The following is a 16,862-nucleotide window of genomic DNA, read 5'->3' on the forward strand; positions in this document are numbered from 1 at the left end:
TGCCTAGTGGTGGGAGAACTCTGTTATGGATGTCGTCCTTCAGGAGGAACTGTGTTCCGGTCCCGTTCTTGGAGTTGTTATGCTTATAAACACGTTGATCAACGCACTTATGCGGTTACGTGTGGACATGGCCTGATTCAGGTAGTGGTTCGGTTAGTGCCACAAGTTTTGACAGCAATATAAGGCGGGTGTTTTCTAAAGCAGGGGAAATATTGTCCAAAAAAAAAGAAATCATCTAAGACCTGCCACAGTGGAAACAAATGTTGTTTTTAAATAAAAACCTATGATATGACCCAAGCATAATCACTGGCTTTACCTCAACGTTACAAAAGCACAATCATTGTCCATACCCCAACCCCCATCCCCTCACTATAGGTGTTTACTGTATTTTCCCTTTCATCATGTCCAAATGATGGGGTGGCAGTGGCTCAGCAGTAGAGTAGAAGTCGGCTATCGTTGCTTCCATTCCCACTTCTGCCAAGACATTCTCCGGAGTGTGAGCTGACAGTGGGAGGTGTCAGCTGACCTCCAAGTCACTGCCGGGGCGTCCTTGAGCAAGGCGACCCCCCCCCCCCACAAGCTGCTCATTCGGGGCATGATCCCTCACGCGACCCTTCACTCTGCCTCCCTTTATGTATACAGACTAACTGCATGCCTACAGGCCCCTAGTGTGTTGTGTGTTTAGGGGCCTGTATATACTAGTATATGTGTGCATGTCGAACTGGAGAGTGTGCGTGTGTGTGTGTGTGTGTGTGTGTGTGTGTGTGTGTGTGTGTGTGTGTGTGTGTGTGTGTGTGTATGTGTGTGTACTGTACGTGTGCAAGCATTTGGAGTTAAACAAAAGTTTCCTTACGGGAATGATTAATATATTTATTTATTTGATTTTTTTTACACACACACACGCACACACGCGCACATGCATGCACATGCACACACACACACACACACACATACATATACAGTATATATATACCGTATAAATATATACATATAAACAGTATTTTCCGTACTATAAGGCACACCTAAAAGTCTATGATTTTCCCATAATCCCGTGGTGCGCTTTATAATCCGTAGCGCTTTATATATGGATTGATATTAATATTGGTTAAAAACAAGATCGCTGAAAAAAAACCGGCAGTCAGGCCGTACTACGCCACCAGAGAACACTCTCATAAGACACTCCCTAACAACGGTAGTCAAGGGGCGTTGCCTAAATCTCTGCTGTCAGACCTGCTGTCTAACGTAGCAAAACATAGGGAATTTTCAACAATTCTATTAATAAAGTTTGACTGACTGACTTATCTCAGTATTTCCCACCCACTGTGGCGCCGGAAATAACCAACTTTAGACTTAATCGGTCTAAAAAATGCCATCGTCCTGTAATCTGGAATCTAGTGACGGTCCATTCTATTAGTCTGTGGAAACACACGGAGAAACTGGACTAAAAGGTGAAGGAAAGATCCTCAAAACTGAACTTCCAGCCTTTTCTGAAATTTCGAGAGTCACTGCTAGACAAAGGTGTCAGGTGTGCTGCAATTGATTTGCAAATGTAGTTGATACCTGTGGGGGGCGGAGCGGCACAGTTTAGGCTTGTGTATTCTGTCTGCAGCGACGTGCTGTGAGATTCACGGCTGTGAGACATCGACGTTAAAGTCAGTTCTAGGAGTAAAACATCGTCGCATTTCCCAGTAAATTAGCAGCCTGACATTAAAAAATGGTTTAAAATTGTTTAGGACACACAGTGCAGCAGCAAATAGCTGCACCTCAACTTCTACTGGACTACCGATCGATTGAAACAATATTTAATTAATAGACGAAGACGAAGGTCGGAGCTTAAATATCTGCTTCGAACTTCAGATCAGGAAATAATCTGCCCTGTTCAAACCGAGTGGTCCACTCATAAGGAATTTAACCAGTTTTTGTCAGGTTTTTTAATATGGCCTATTTTGCCAGACAGAGTGGCAAATACGCCACTTTGTAATTTGACTGTTTTTATACAATTTTGTAGTACTTTCATAAGTAAATCTCAGCAGCTAAGAAAAAAACCCATGCCTGTTGACTTCTCTCTGATGCCCCGCCCACATGATGCCGGAATTTTTTGAAAACGCAACTTTTTGAAAACGCATCAAAAACGATTCACGTCCACACGATAGCGTTTTCAAAAAATCTCCCTCCACATGTAAATGCATCAGTGCGTTTATCAACACATGTATGAGCAGAACAACTCCAAGAGCGACAGGAGAGAGGACCGGGACTTGCGGAATCTCCTGGGGACGTGGAGATTCTCCCGGGACGTGGAGGTTCTCCTGAAGGAGAACCTCCATCACTGAGTTCTCCCACCAGCAGGCAGCGCCCCCCCGGTCTGACCCAGAACTGGCGTCGGCGTCTTTGGCTAGGAACGCGAATGAATGAATAAATAAATACATATATAAACTTTATGACACATAAATAAACAGACGAACAAATATTTAATAATAATAATAGTAACAATAATAATCAGTACTTTATTTGTCCCTCTTGGGGAAATTCTTTTTACACTTCACACTCACATATACATATACAGTATGTGTTAATTACACACGGGGTTACAGGCCCCTGAACACAGCACACACTAGAGGCCTGTAGGCATGCAATTAGTAGACAGAGAGAACATGCAAAGGTACAAGGGAGGCAGAGTGACGGGTCGCGCACGAGGGTCGCGCCCCAATGAGCATCTTGTAGGGGGGACGGCGCCTTGCTCAAGGGTGCCTCGCTCAAGGGTGCCTCGGCAGTGGCTGGGAGGTGAGCCGATACCTCCCACCGTCAGCTCACACTCCGATGGATGTTCTGGCGGGGGTGGGATTCGAACCCCCGATGGCTGGGCGATCCTGTCTTCAAGATGTTTGCTCTACCGCTGAGCCACTGCTATTTAAGTGTGGAGGTGGTGCCATTACACATCAGAAAATAGCTGGTTTTTCCTCCAGTTGTACATGTAGATTTGGGTCACACGCATGACGTCACAGCGGTTTTGGTCCCAGGGACACGTCCCCCGGATAAAAAGGTTGCGGATACACCGTTCACACGACAACGCAGACCCAGCATTTTAAAAAAAATCCATCTGGCCAGCGTTGTCAAAAGGTTGCGTTCCGTCCACGCGTCCACGCAGATATCCGGAACACGTAAACGCAACAAAAAAGTTGCGTTTTCAAAAAGTTCCATCATCGTGTGGACGAGGCCTAAAATGGCAAAGTGATCAAATGATCAGGTTTCGTTGATGAGGCTCACAATGGCCTCATTTAAATAACGATATGGCCATTCACAGCTGATTTAAGGTATATTGATACCTCTACTTACGAATGTCTTGTTGGAATTATATCTTTTTATGTTATGTTGGAATTATATCTTTTTATGTTATGTTGGAATTATATCTTTTTATGTTATGTTGGAATTATATCTTTTTATGTTATTTTGCTGTGGAAAGTTACTGAGCTTAAAGTTCATCTTAGGTCACATCACGTGACAGTTAGAACTGCTGACTTATGCTAAATTGCTTGCACAGCTAGTCGAGCAGAAACTCTTGCAAGGCCGTCTTCCTCTTTCTTCTCTGATAATTGGCGTATATCTTCTTAGATAATTGGCGTATAGCTACGATAGTTTTCATGACCTGTCTGCTTATCACCTCTTGCCAGGCCGTCTGCAAGGCCGTCTTCCTCTTTCTTCTCAGATAATTGGCGCATCATGACATCACCTGAATGTAACCCACTGTCTTGCCTGCTATCTTGCAGCTGTTGTGATACCAGGTGAACCCCGCCTTCTGATGTGCATAAAATCCATGTGCTGCAAGTGCATCCTCGCACTCTGCAGGAAGTAATCTCCCATGAGACAAAGTGCCGAGAATATTCTCTTTGCAATTGAAAAATAAACTTTGAAGCGTCGACATTTCACTGAGTGTTTTGTTTATTTAACTCTGTTCAGAAATTGTCCACAACCAAGAGAAAACGAACACGAAGCTGGAGGACCAAGGGTCTTTAGGACCATATTATTTGGCTCCACTTCAACATTTGGTGACCCCGACGTGATCTTGGCTGGACTCCTGCCGGACAGAGACAACTCCAAAGGGTACCCCGACTTGTAAGGTAAGAGGAACTTTGCCTCTTAGGGCCTTGTCTCTGCCTGTCAGTATAAGGTTAAAATCTGTCTTTCCCTATTTGGAAAACGTTCTAGAATCATTGACTCGAACACCAGTGATTTGATTTAATAGACGTCTTTTTGTGAATGTCAAACCGGACGCTGTTTGGATTGATCGGTCTTTTAATTATACTTTGTGTCAGCGTCTGGTGGTTCTTACACCTAAATTATTCTTACAGTAAGAACACTCAACTAGGTTTACAGACGTTCAAACCTAGTTGTTTTAATACTGCGGTCGCTCAAAGAGTTTGTGGGGTTGCCCCAGCTGATGACATTAGGCTGTAGAGGTTAAAGCAAACTATTGGCTAAAAACGTCTGGTAAATTCTTCCATAACTGAGTAGACTGAGAGGATTGTCTGGGACATCCTGCGCGCTAGAGATTTTGCGTCTGGGACGCCCGTCTGGGAATATTAGTGAAACGATCCGGGATCGTGGGTCGAGTGATACTGAGTTCCGTGTTGAGGTTCTCGGAGGAAACGACGCCGAATTTTCTTAACTAAATTGGGAAAAGGCCTAATAGAATTTACAATGGAAGGTGAATTCGATCGGGAAACAGACTGGTTCAACTGGAACTTAATTCCAGACGACCCAGATGGTGCACCATTAGAAAATCAAGCAAAAATTGCTATTTTAGTGGCATCCGAGGGACTGCCCACAAAGATCCGCAGTAAGACGGAGTCTGAAATGAAAGATTGGTTTGAAGATTGCTGTAAAAAAGGATGGTTACCACCGCTAACATCCAAAAAATCATTCGTCTTACTGATGAAAGAGGTTGAGAAAGCATGCATTAAAAAGTTAAATGTACTGGCCACAACTGTCTCTGCAACAAATAGAATCAGTATTCCAGGAAGGCGGGCACGAGAGTCATATGTAAAGGTGGAAAAAGTTAAGTCACATGTACGATTGCTGTCAATGGGAGGATCAGTCAGAGTAAGTAGACAAGAGGTCAAAGAAAAGTGTGCTTGGAATAATCCTGACCCGCCTCCTTATCTGGGGGAGAATTTTGCATCTGTTTTTTCCAAAACTAACCCGTTTGCCAGTAATCCTTATGCAGAATTACAACAGACTCTGACTCTGACTCAGACCAAACCAGACCCGCCGTCACTATACTTCCAGGCACCAGTCTGGAACATCACCAGCGGGAAACTGCACATGGATCAGACCGCCCCATCCGCGCCCACACCCGCGACTGAAGGTAAAGTGGTACCGGAACATGTCAGAATCATGGCCGCGCCCTGTGAACGAGCTAACAAACAGCTTAAAGATGAGTTTGAAGAAATCCTCAGGACCAGTAAAACTTATCCGGACCTGAGGCTTGCCCTGAGTGAGTTCAAGACGGAGCTGCTGCGCAGAGGGAATGCCTCCCGCAGCGTCAGAGACGAACTCCGTCAGAGGGTCCTACAAGCAGAACAAGAAGCAGAGGAACACTTCAAGACGTCACTCAAACATCATGAGGTATCATTTGACAACGAACAACATTCCACTTTACAGAAACAGGTGGCTGCACTTCAGGAACAGCTCTGTCGCCTCTCTTCCCGAGTGGAACCTCCCGTCTCCGCTCTTCCCCTCCCTTCTCTCCCTCCCCGGCCTCCAACCCCGCCTCCCTGTCAGCCCACCTCAGAGGGACCTGTGACTCGATCCAGAGCCGCTGTACAAGCTCCATTGATGGATACAGTGGACCCCAACTCCGGACGGCGTGTTGCCGTCTACCGCCCTTTCCCTGCAGCAGATCTCAATGCCATGCTTCAGACATTGCCACCTATTTCATCGGGGGGACGCAATTGGTTTGCATCCGTGCAGCGTCAGGCTATGGGCCACGACTTGTGTGGTGGTGACATGCAAATGATTTTAACTAAAGTATGTCCTTTGTCTATCTTACCACAGGTTCTAGAGGAAACAGGGGTGGGTCGTATGGCTAAAGATGAACCTCTAGACCACGAAAATTTGGACCGCATTGACGTAGGTCTTAACGCACATTTCCCTTTGCCTCTGTGTGCTGTCCATGACATGGTGTTCACTCCAAAAGTTGGAGAGGACGCGACTACTTACGTTGATCGGGCCAAAACTGAATATCACATTAAAACAGGTTTTCTACATAATACCTCGCCTTTCCATGACTCAGTCTTTCGAGCTTCCATTTTGAAGGGGATTCCCAAAACAGTGGTTACCGCCATGGAAAACATACCAGATCTGGCTGAAATGACGGATGACCGGTGGTGTTCCTGCCTGAGACACTTTCTGAGGAGACATGCCAAAGAAAAAGATACTAAGGTAGAAAAACATCAAACTGCTGTTTCTCAATTGACCGTCATGCAGATCCAGGACATCAAGAAGAAAGAGGACTCTGTTTCCTCTCCTGCCTCTGCTCTTCCACCTGATGATGCAGATAGAATGATGTATCAGTCGGGGCCACGATCTTGGGGTGGGGCTGACACTCAACGTTACGTATGTTTCCGCTGTGGCAGAGAAGGTCATTGGGTCAAAGATTGCCCCGAGAGGCCCCCACCTAGGGGGCGTGGTCGTGGATTCCAACGCCCTCGTGGACGTGGCAGAGACATGGGACGGTGGCAGTCTCTAGATCGGCAGCAGTACCAACAGCGCCGCCCAGTGGACTCCAACCAAGGTTCGCCCGTCCCGAATCGCCAGCGTCTGCCCCCTGGTGAACAGTTCTCACAATGAAGATGCCCTGAACCCACGGACATAGGCATGCAGGAGCCTATGATCACCATTACGGTAGGAGTGTCAACTCCTTTTATGGTTGATACTGGTGCCCGTTATTCCACCATCCAACGGCTTCCTCCTGGCGCCTATGTCACCAATGACGTAATTCCTTTAGTTGGGTTCAAGGGTGAAGAAATTGCCCTGCCAAAGACTTCCTCCATTTTGGTTTCTGCACACAACCAGTTATTAACTCACTCCTTTATCCTGGCTCCCTCCAGCCCTGCCAATCTTTTAGGGCGTGATTTAATGTGCAAGTTGTGTCCTTTGATAAAGTGTTCTGCCGACGGCCTGCAACTGATGTTTCCGGATGGATCATCCCGACTGTGCCTGTCTGCCACCAACCCCGTCAACACCATGTTTCCGGTACATGCCAAAGTTGCTGTGGTGTGCATGTATGCTGACATCTTTTGGGTTGTGATGGACACTGATGCTGGACAGTGGACTCCTGTTGAGACTTTCTGGACAAAGTGGTCGCCCTGGGTCCGTCACCTACGCCCCTATGATCTGGTCTCTGACGCTTTGCATTGTACTCTGTATTATGACAGGATGGAAGACACAATTTTCCTGGGAGCCTTCCAGGAGGTGGAAGGACTCCCGTGGGATCTCTCTCTCCAAGATCTCTACGTAGGACCTCAGGGTGTGGCTTGGGCCGTATCCTTGACGCCCGAACAGCAGAAGTGGTATCGTATGGATGATCCTCCAGATCCTTCGATGCCGCCTTGCTATCCTCATGTCTCCTTGGCTGTCTCCCCAAAACACACACAGAAAGATCTGGGTCCCTTCGTGAAAGCTTGCATCGATGCTGATGATTGGAAGCCGACATTCTACTCTGGTTTGCACTATTCTGCATCTCTTGACTCATATCGCATTTTGTCTCCAGAATTTGTGATCCCTTCCGTCCTAGAACACAGCGTCCTGGACAGGCACCATGGCAGAGAAACATCCGACAGCGATTTGGCACCTGCGCTGATTGACTCTCTTCCCGACTCCCTCTGGACCCAGGGTCCTACGGATGTCGGTCGTTGTGACGTCACGCCAGTCACGTTTCAAATGAAACCGGGTCCCATTTGGGTTCCTCAATATCCGGTTCCTGCGAAGGGTAAGGCCGGTGTAACTGAGACCATAAACGGGTTGCTTGAAGCTGGTGTGCTTGCTCTAATTGAAAGCTCTCCTTTTAATACACCCATTCTCCCTGTAGAAAAGAAAGGTACAGGCAAATGGAGGATGGTCCATGATTTGAGAGCTATAAATGCTGCAGTCACCACTCCCACCCTTCCGGTCCCGAACCCTCATGCTGCACTCTCACTGTTGTCGCCCTCTCACACTCACTTCACTGTCATCGACTTGGCTAATGCTTTTTTCAGTATTCCTCTTCATCCATCCATGAAACCTTATCTGGCCTTCACCTGGGATGGAAGGAGATACTCCTACAACTGTCTGCCCATGGGGTTCCTCCTTTCTCCTGGTCTCTTCAACGTCCATCTTCGTGAGCTTCTGAAACCTTTGTCTCTTCCGCCCGGTGTGCTCCTCGTCCAGTACGTCGATGACCTCCTGGTTGCGGCTCCATCAGAGCAATCCTGTCTGGACACGACTCACTCTCTGCTCCTTCGTCTCCATGAAGTAGGCCTTAAAGTTTCTAAATCCAAAATTCAAGTTGCCAGAACTCAAGTCTCTTTCCTTGGTCGCTGTGTATCCCGGATGGGCACAGGCCTCTCCTCCTCGCACAGAGAAGACATTTTACACTCTGCTCGTCCATCTACCATGAAGCAAATGCTAGCTTTTCTGGGGTTGTGTAACTACTCTCGCCATCATGTTGTTGACTTCTCAGAGTGCACGCATCCTCTCCGTGCTATGGTCAAGGAAGTCGGCATGCGGAACCTTTCAGCCGCTTTGGCCTGGACTCCGGACGCTGATGCTGCCTTTTCTCACCTTAAGGCATGTTTGGCCTCTGCTACATCTCTTTCCATTCCTGACTACAATAAGATGTTTTTCCTCGATGTGGCTGAAAAAGCAAGCAGTGTTTCTGCTGTGCTTTTTCAAAAGGGGGATAGAGGAGAACGAAACGTCTGTATGTATGTCTCAACACCATTGGACAATTATGAAAAACGCCAAACGCCCTGTTCATCTTTTGCCTCAGCACTAGCTAGGTTGGTCCAGAAAACTGCCCACGTGGTACTTCATCATCCACTGACCATCAGAACTGGACACAGCACTGTCCAATACATCACAAGCCAATTCTTCACCATGACTGGAGGACGCCAACGCAAGATTGAATCGGTCATCACTCAACCACACATCATCTTCATCCATGAAGGGATCAATATGGCTGATGGTCTGATTGAAGGTACCCCACACTTTTGTACAGAAAAAGTCCAAGACGACACAAAACTCAGAGATGACTTGTACGAACAGCCATTGACTAACCCCGACATGACGTTGTTCACCGACGGATGTTGTTTTAAAGGCATGGATGGCCTGCAATCAGGTTTTGCCATAGTTCAACATCAAAACGACGATTTTGAGACAGTTAAGGAAGTCAGACTGGACGGACCACAGTCAGCACAGAGAGCTGAAATCCTAGCAGTCGCAGAAGCTCTAGGACTCGCAAAAGACCAAACTGTAAATATCTACACTGATTCTGCTTATGCTCATTTGGTTGTACATACTGCATTAAGTGAATGGCAACGGAACAATTATCAGAAAGCAACAGGAAGTCCAATTAAACACCTGAAAGAGGTAATGCATCTCCAGGAAATGCTGATGTTGCCAAAAGCTGTTGCTGTTATCAAGTGTCCAGGTCATTCCAGAAAAAATGACCTGATTGCAAATGGAAACGCCGCAGCAGATGCAGCTGCTAAAAAGGTGGCAGGTTATCAGCCAGCACTCCAACTCTCGGTGAGTGACAAAGAAATTGATTGCAAAATAACGAATGATGTGATCCGAGAGTGGCAGGTGAAAGCTAGCCCAGAAGAAAGGAGTTTGTGGAAGGCAAAAGGGGGTGAAAAGAATGATGAAGGAATCTGGAACAAAGAAGGTAAACCTGTGCCGCCTCAAAAACAATTGAAAGTTTTGATTCAAGAAGCCCATGGACCATGCCACGTAGGCACGGACGAAACACTGAGACGTCTCTGTGGCTGGTGGCATCCGTTCATGAGAACAATTGTGAAAAGTGAACTGCAGGACTGCAGTGTTTGCAATAGGCATAATTGCCTGCCAACAACTAAACCACCTCCAGGGGTGCAGGACCAGGAAGTGACAGCACCTGGTCAGGTAATTTCAATGGATTTTACCGACATGATCCAATCGGTTAATGGGTATCGATACCTGTTAGTGATTGTTGACTCTTTTTCAGGATGGCCTGAGGCTTATCCATGCAGAGCAGAGACAGCAGCTTCTGTAGTGAAACATTTGGTTAACCATTACATTCCAACTCATGGTTTTCCGAGAAAAATCAGGTCAGACAATGGAACTCATTTCAAAAACAAACATCTACAACAGGTGGAAAGTATGTTGGGATTGAGACACACTTTTGGCGCTGTGTATCACCCTCAGTCACAGGGAAAGGTCGAACGAATGAATCGCAACATCAAAGAAAAATTGTCAAAATCCATGGCCTCGTCAAAGATGAATTGGCTACAGGCCCTCCCTGTGGCTCTGTTGAATGTCAGAATGTCATTGAATTCATCCACAGGTTGGACCCCATTTGAGGCACACACTAACAGACCTTTTCCAGCTCCCACAGCTCCATTGGAACCAGTTCCCGGATTCCAAGGCCCAAAAGGCCTCCGCGAACTAACAGTCAATTTTTCCCATCTCACAGAACCACAGGAGAAACCACCAAAAAGTGTGAATGTGTGTGAATGGGTGTGGCTGAGAGTAATCAAACGAAAATGGTCTGAACCTAGGTGGACAGGTCCCCATCAAGTCATTGAGAGAACCGGAACCGCAGTTCGGCTTCTAGGAAGAGGGGACACGTGGTTTCATCTGACGTCCACCAGGCCTGCAAAGACCCCAACGGGAGTCGCTCTCCCCTCTCCAAAAGCTGCTAATAGTGGTGACGACCACTAGGGCATCCGCCCCAACTGAGGACATCGAGCAACGGCTCCAACTGAGGACATCGAGTGAGTGGTTGTTCAACGTGGCGTAAAGTCACAAAGCAACCCGAGAGCAGGCAATTACGTTCAGTAACTGACCTAAGCTTTTGAAGAGACCCCAGCGGTCACGGTGCAGCGTTCCCGAGCATCGCTCTCAACCAGCGTCCGGACGAGCCAGTATCCAGAGGGGTCAACCCAGAGGAAAAGGTGCAAGACCTCCCTCTCTACAAGCAACAACCGTTATCTTCAGTCTAAAAAAAAAAAAAAAAACATGCTGTATTTCCTTGTTTTTAGTCTTTTGGCTGTCACTGCTGCATCCTCTCCTGACAAATGTTTACAACAGTATGGTGGGTTAACGCTTAGCTACACTGAGGGGGCTACAGCTTCTTATACCTTTGATCTCTGCAAAGTAATTAACTGCAGGGGTCCTGGCGCACCATGGCGACACTATGATGTTTACATCTGCGGTCACAGTGACAACTCCCTTAATGACCCGTGGTGTGCTTCTTGGTCCTCTGTTTGGTATTCCACAGAACATGGGTTCCAGCCCCCCACTTCTGGATTGGGCTCCTTCTTTTCTCTGCAAAGGGATTACTCCCCCACAAGTAATCCTTTAACTCTGTCCATTAAACCCCTATTTTTCCCAACATCTCAATGTCATGCTAGTGTTATGGAACCCTGCGGAAGGTTCTCTCCCGGCAGCAGGTTTTGCTCTACAGATTTTCTACATTTAATTTTAGGTGTTGACCAGACCGGAAAGGACACATGGGGTATCATCCGTATTAACCTCGTTAAGTCTCGGGTTGCACCTGTGCCTGCTCCCACCATTGTCTTTAACCACAGTTCTCCATCTCAGGTCCCTCCCCCACCACATCAACTCATTGGAACTCCTATTGCTATTGATTATACTCAACTTAAAGCTGAGGATCTCATTGCTAAAGCTACAGGTTTTGTTGAGAGTAATATTTGGCTTTCTTGGATTGCTAATACTGCGCGAGAACAGATTAATGGTAGTTGTGTTGCTTGTGCTTCTGCTCGACCCCAATTGACCACCACGCCTGCTCCTTTGATTCCAAGTGACGCTCACGGCTATGGTTGCATGCTTAGCCTGACCCACGGACGAGATGAAGGCTGCACCACTTTGGGAAGTATTTTTCCTCCCGCTGACAATCTTACTGTTACAGGCCCTTTTACTCCAGACCCTGCCAATGGTTCCTATGTGTGTTTTAATCTTACCGCAGGCTCCGTTGATCTAGGTTCTCTTGATTCCAAGTGGTGTAACATTACCAGACCAGGGGCCGAGTTAGGCTTTTGGGCCAGATTAGGCTTGTACTATTACTGTGGCAAGGGTGGCCTTCATGCTCGCCTCACCAGCAAATATCGAGGTGTGTGTGCCATGGTTCGTCTTCGTGCTCCTTTGCTTCTCTTAGGTGACCAGCTGAAACGCTTGAAGTCCTCCTCTGACCTTCCTATTAGTTTAACTGCCCGTCGACGACGCCATGTCTTATCTCGGACTCCTCGTTCGGCCCCTACCACTTTTGATTTATCTATAGATAATCCCACCTACATGGTTGCAATTGGTGTTCCCCGTGGTGTTCCAAATGAGTACAAATTGGCTGATCAAGTTGCTGCGGGGTTTGAAAACTTTCCTTTGATTGCGGCCCTTTTCCCGGTTACGCCCAATAAGAATGTTGATCGTATTAATTATATTCATTACAATGTTCTGCGGCTGACTAATCTGACCCGTGATGCAATTGCAGGTTTGTCTGAACAGATGGCCCCTACTTCCCTTATGGCTGTTCAGAATCGTATGGCCCTGGACATGCTCCTAGCTGAAAAAGGTGGTGTCTGTTCTATGTTTGGGGATATGTGTTGTACCTTTATCCCTAATAACACAGCTCCTGATGGCTCTGTAACCAGAGCATTGGAAGGTTTGCGTGCTCTCTCCGATACTATGCATGAGCACTCTGGTATTGATAATCCTTTGGATGACTGGTTTACTAACATGTTTGGTAAATGGAAAACGTTGTTTATTTCTTTGTTCATGTCTATAGCCGTCTTTGTTGCCATTATAGTCACTTGTGGTTGTTGCTGCGTTCCCTGTATTCGTTCCTTGATGGTCCGTCTGATCACCACCACCATAGAAGGTAAATCCGGTCCTCCCCCTCCCTACAGCATGTCTCTTCTCCAAGACGCTGATGACCCTGCTGGTACTTTTGATTAGGTGTTGGACTCTTTCGAGTCCAAAAGGGGGATTGTTGGAATTATATCTTTTTATGTTATGTTGGAATTATATCTTTTTATGTTATGTTGGAATTATATCTTTTTATGTTATGTTGGAATTATATCTTTTTATGTTATTTTGCTGTGGAAAGTTACTGAGCTTAAAGTTCATCTTAGGTCACATCACGTGACAGTTAGAACTGCTGACTTATGCTAAATTGCTTGCACAGCTAGTCGAGCAGAAACTCTTGCAAGGCCGTCTTCCTCTTTCTTCTCTGATAATTGGCGTATATCTTCTTAGATAATTGGCGTATAGCTACGATAGTTTTCATGACCTGTCTGCTTATCACCTCTTGCCAGGCCGTCTGCAAGGCCGTCTTCCTCTTTCTTCTCAGATAATTGGCGCATCATGACATCACCTGAATGTAACCCACTGTCTTGCCTGCTATCTTGCAGCTGTTGTGATACCAGGTGAACCCCGCCTTCTGATGTGCATAAAATCCATGTGCTGCAAGTGCATCCTCGCACTCTGCAGGAAGTAATCTCCCATGAGACAAAGTGCCGAGAATATTCTCTTTGCAATTGAAAAATAAACTTTGAAGCGTCGACATTTCACTGAGTGTTTTGTTTATTTAACTCTGTTCAGAAATTGTCCACAACCAAGAGAAAACGAACACGAAGCTGGAGGACCAAGGGTCTTTAGGACCATATTATTTGGCTCCACTTCAACAGTCTCTACTTACAAAATTTTCTACTTACGAAATTTCTCAGCAGGAAAATATTGCCCCTACTTACAAAAGAAATTTCGACTTACGTAATGTAAAAACACAGTATCGGCTGATACTCAAATCTCCCACAGGTTCCTGAATGCAACATTCTCATAGCTGCTCTGCCATTGGCTATTACCTATTACGTATCTTCCTGGCATCCCATTGGTTAAGAGGGATGCCACTCCATCTCTGTGTGGAGCTAGAATGGTGCTTATGGAGTGTCTCGGCATTCGGCACTGGACCCGTGAAGTAGTCTGATAGTTTTGCGCAAATATAATAACTTTGTCAGTACGTATTCGCTATGGACCCCAAGAAAGTGACGGAGAAAAGAGGAAAAGAAAAGTTGTTTTGTCCATTCAAACAAAGAAGGAGATCATAGAAAAGCATGAGAAAGGGATGCGTTTGGTTGATCTCGCCAAAGAATATGGCCAAAAATCTACAATCGACACATTATTAAAACAAAAGGAAGTTTAAGGAGTTTAAGGCATAGCGTGGGTGGTTGGAGAAGTTCAAAAGGAGGATTGGAATTCACTCTGTTGTTCAGCATCGTGAGACAGGAGCACATGAATCAAAGAGGGCAAAAAACAATGAGGATGTAACCGGCGCCAGACCTAGGGGAATCTGGACTGGCTCATACGATGCACAGGCCAAATGCACTGCGAATCGGTGGTTGTGTACTGTGGATCAACAGCGGAGCACAAGGATTAACGTCCTCACAAGTAGCAAGTCATTTTATTAATCGATACAACATAAAAAAAATATTTAAATGTTCACCAATAAAAGAAACAACCAATAATCTGCAAAACAACAAATAAACAATGGTACAATAAAAGCAAATAAATGAATATTTATCAAAATAATTTAACTGGAACATAAATTAAGGATAACCAAAATATCACACTCATACAAACAAACACTCCAACGCAACAAAGTCACACTCACTGCATGAGGCACACCACTAGCATACTAACAGTATTCACACACTCGTCAGAAACACACAACCAACTCCACCAGTAACCGCTCTCCATCCACCACAGCAAGGTTATAATAGTTTGGGATTTTTCATTAGTTTTTATTTTTATTTGGTTGTAACTCTTTGTTTTCAATTTCAGTTTAGTTTTAATTAGTTTTTAATGCTAGTTTGCTAGTTCAGTTTAGTTTTTATTTTTTGAAAATGCTTAGTTTTAGTTTAGTTTTTATTAGTTTTAGTCTTAGTTTTAGTCTTTTTTGGTAGTAAGGGATATTTGTCAGAGATTAAAAAAATTAAGTGCAATTTGTGTTGTGTTTCTTAAGTGAGATGCAAGTAGTATCTTTCTAAAACAAAAACATGAAAAACTCAAAACCCAGTACCTCATTAAGTTAAGCTATCTGACTCCTAACACTAGTTGTGTCGGGCTGCATCGTGCTGCCTGGCCTGGGGTTAGCTTCTGTTTCGGGGGAAGGAGGCTGGGCGTTCTCCCTTACTTGCTCAAGGTAAGCTAGGTTAGCCTTCTTGTGTGCGCTTTTCAAATGGACTTCAAGATTCGTGGAATTTCCCCCCCCCAGAAAGGTTCCACATATTTTATCATGTTCCACTACAAGGCACTTACTCTTGTCTGAGATACAGTCATATTCAAAATATTCCCAAATAGGACTCTGGCGCTTTCTCCCTACTTTCGCCGCCATGCCGCCCGACAGATTGATACACTGACAAAGACGAAAACTAAGCAAATTTTCTCAATCATTTCAGTTTGTTTTAGTTAGTTTTGTAAACACACAATACAGTTTCAGTTAGTTGTCGTTTTTTTGCAAAGCCTCATTTTTATTTTTATTTCAGTTAACGAAAATATTTTTACACATATAGTTTTCGTTATTTCGTTAGTTTTCATTAACGATTATAACCTTGCACCACAGTCATCCTGAACACAGAACAGACATCTCCCACTCATCCACACCTGTGCAGCCACAACCCAGAGTTTCTACGGTACCTGTGGATCAACAGCGGAGCACAAGGATTAACGTCCTCACAAGTAACAAGTCATTTTATTAATGACTCGCGCCAATAAAGCTTGCGAAGATGCCCAGGAGCGCGCGAGCGCCACCCACTGACTTGGCGTTGCAAGTGCATCCCAGTCACTTCCCAGTCTAACATAACTCTCAACAACGTCTCAAAAAAATAAAGGGGGTGCTTATTTCCTATTCAAAACTTAACTGATTCTCAACCCACTACAAGGACATCTGTTAAAAGATAAATGACCGTCATTATTATTCTTTACTCTATTCTTTGTTTTTTACGTTATGCACAACTCTCATTTATTGTGCAATAATCTAGTCGTAACATGTAATTGTTACATGTTTTGATGCATTGTTAGATAGATAGATAGATAGATACTTTATTAATCCCGGAGGAAATTGCATATATCCACTGCTCAGGCATTACATAACAAATAATACTGGATAAACACCAGGAGAAAAGGAAACATTGACATCACAGGACATACCACAAGATATACACTACACTAACAGACACATGCAGCACTAACAGGACTTATATACTAAACTATAACTAAAATATAAACAGTATAAAATTTAAAAATATTACAGTATTAAAATATAAACAGTATAAAATAAAATCTAAACAGTATAAAATTGAATTAAAATATAAAACAGTATAAAAAATAAATAAATTATATATATATATACAACAGTATAAAATTAAATCTAAATTAAATTAAATTAAATCCATATTCAACCCCGTGCTGACCTCGCCACCTCCCCCCCGCTCCTCCTGAGAGAGTCATTGTACCCCCTGATGGCACGGGGCACGAAGGAGGACCTCAGCCTCTCTGTGGAGGCGCTGTGTGACAGCAGTCTGCCGCTGAAGGTGCTTCTCTGCTGGGAGAAGGTA

The 16,862-nt window shown here is 45.1% G+C and overlaps 1 protein-coding gene across 5 annotated transcripts; it reads left to right on the top strand.

The window, feature by feature from the left end:
* Positions 1–5,391: 5,391 nt before the first annotated feature.
* LOC137600444 (uncharacterized) lies at positions 5,392–10,931 on the top strand. Of its 5 annotated transcripts, none has more exons than XM_068322080.1 (5): positions 5,392–5,622; positions 6,052–6,126; positions 7,769–7,987; positions 8,087–8,508; positions 8,717–9,582. In XM_068322080.1, exons 1-3 carry the CDS (start codon positions 5,392–5,394, stop codon positions 7,775–7,777), a joined length of 315 nt encoding a protein of 104 aa, XP_068178181.1. In that variant the 3' UTR covers positions 7,778–7,987; positions 8,087–8,508; positions 8,717–9,582. The 5 variants fall into 5 exon arrangements, 4 of the variants coding, with proteins under 4 accessions (XP_068178181.1, XP_068178180.1, XP_068178179.1 ...); XR_011036937.1 differs by lacking the exon at positions 5,392–5,622 and adding an exon at positions 5,704–5,951; XM_068322079.1 differs by lacking the exons at positions 5,392–5,622; positions 6,052–6,126 and adding exons at positions 9,640–9,783; positions 10,794–10,931 and having other exon boundaries at positions 6,909–7,987; positions 8,717–9,232.
* The last annotated feature ends 5,931 nt before the right edge of the window (positions 10,932–16,862 follow it).

This window comes from Antennarius striatus, chromosome 8 (assembly GCF_040054535.1).
Source record: "Antennarius striatus isolate MH-2024 chromosome 8, ASM4005453v1, whole genome shotgun sequence".
Classification (NCBI taxonomy): domain Eukaryota; kingdom Metazoa; phylum Chordata; class Actinopteri; order Lophiiformes; family Antennariidae; genus Antennarius; species Antennarius striatus.

Bases quoted from the DNA above. Each gene is read 5' to 3' on its own strand.
- LOC137600444 (XM_068322079.1), top strand. From the start codon at position 6,922: ATGGTTGATACTGGTGCCCGTTATTCCACCATCCAACGGCTTCCTCCT. The intron at 7,988-8,086 runs GTAAGGCCGGTG...TTCTCCCTGTAG, and splicing joins ATATCCGGTTCCTGCGAAGG to AAAAGAAAGGTACAGGCAAA. The intron at 8,509-8,716 runs GTAGGCCTTAAA...TTGACTTCTCAG, and splicing joins TGCTCCTTCGTCTCCATGAA to AGTGCACGCATCCTCTCCGT.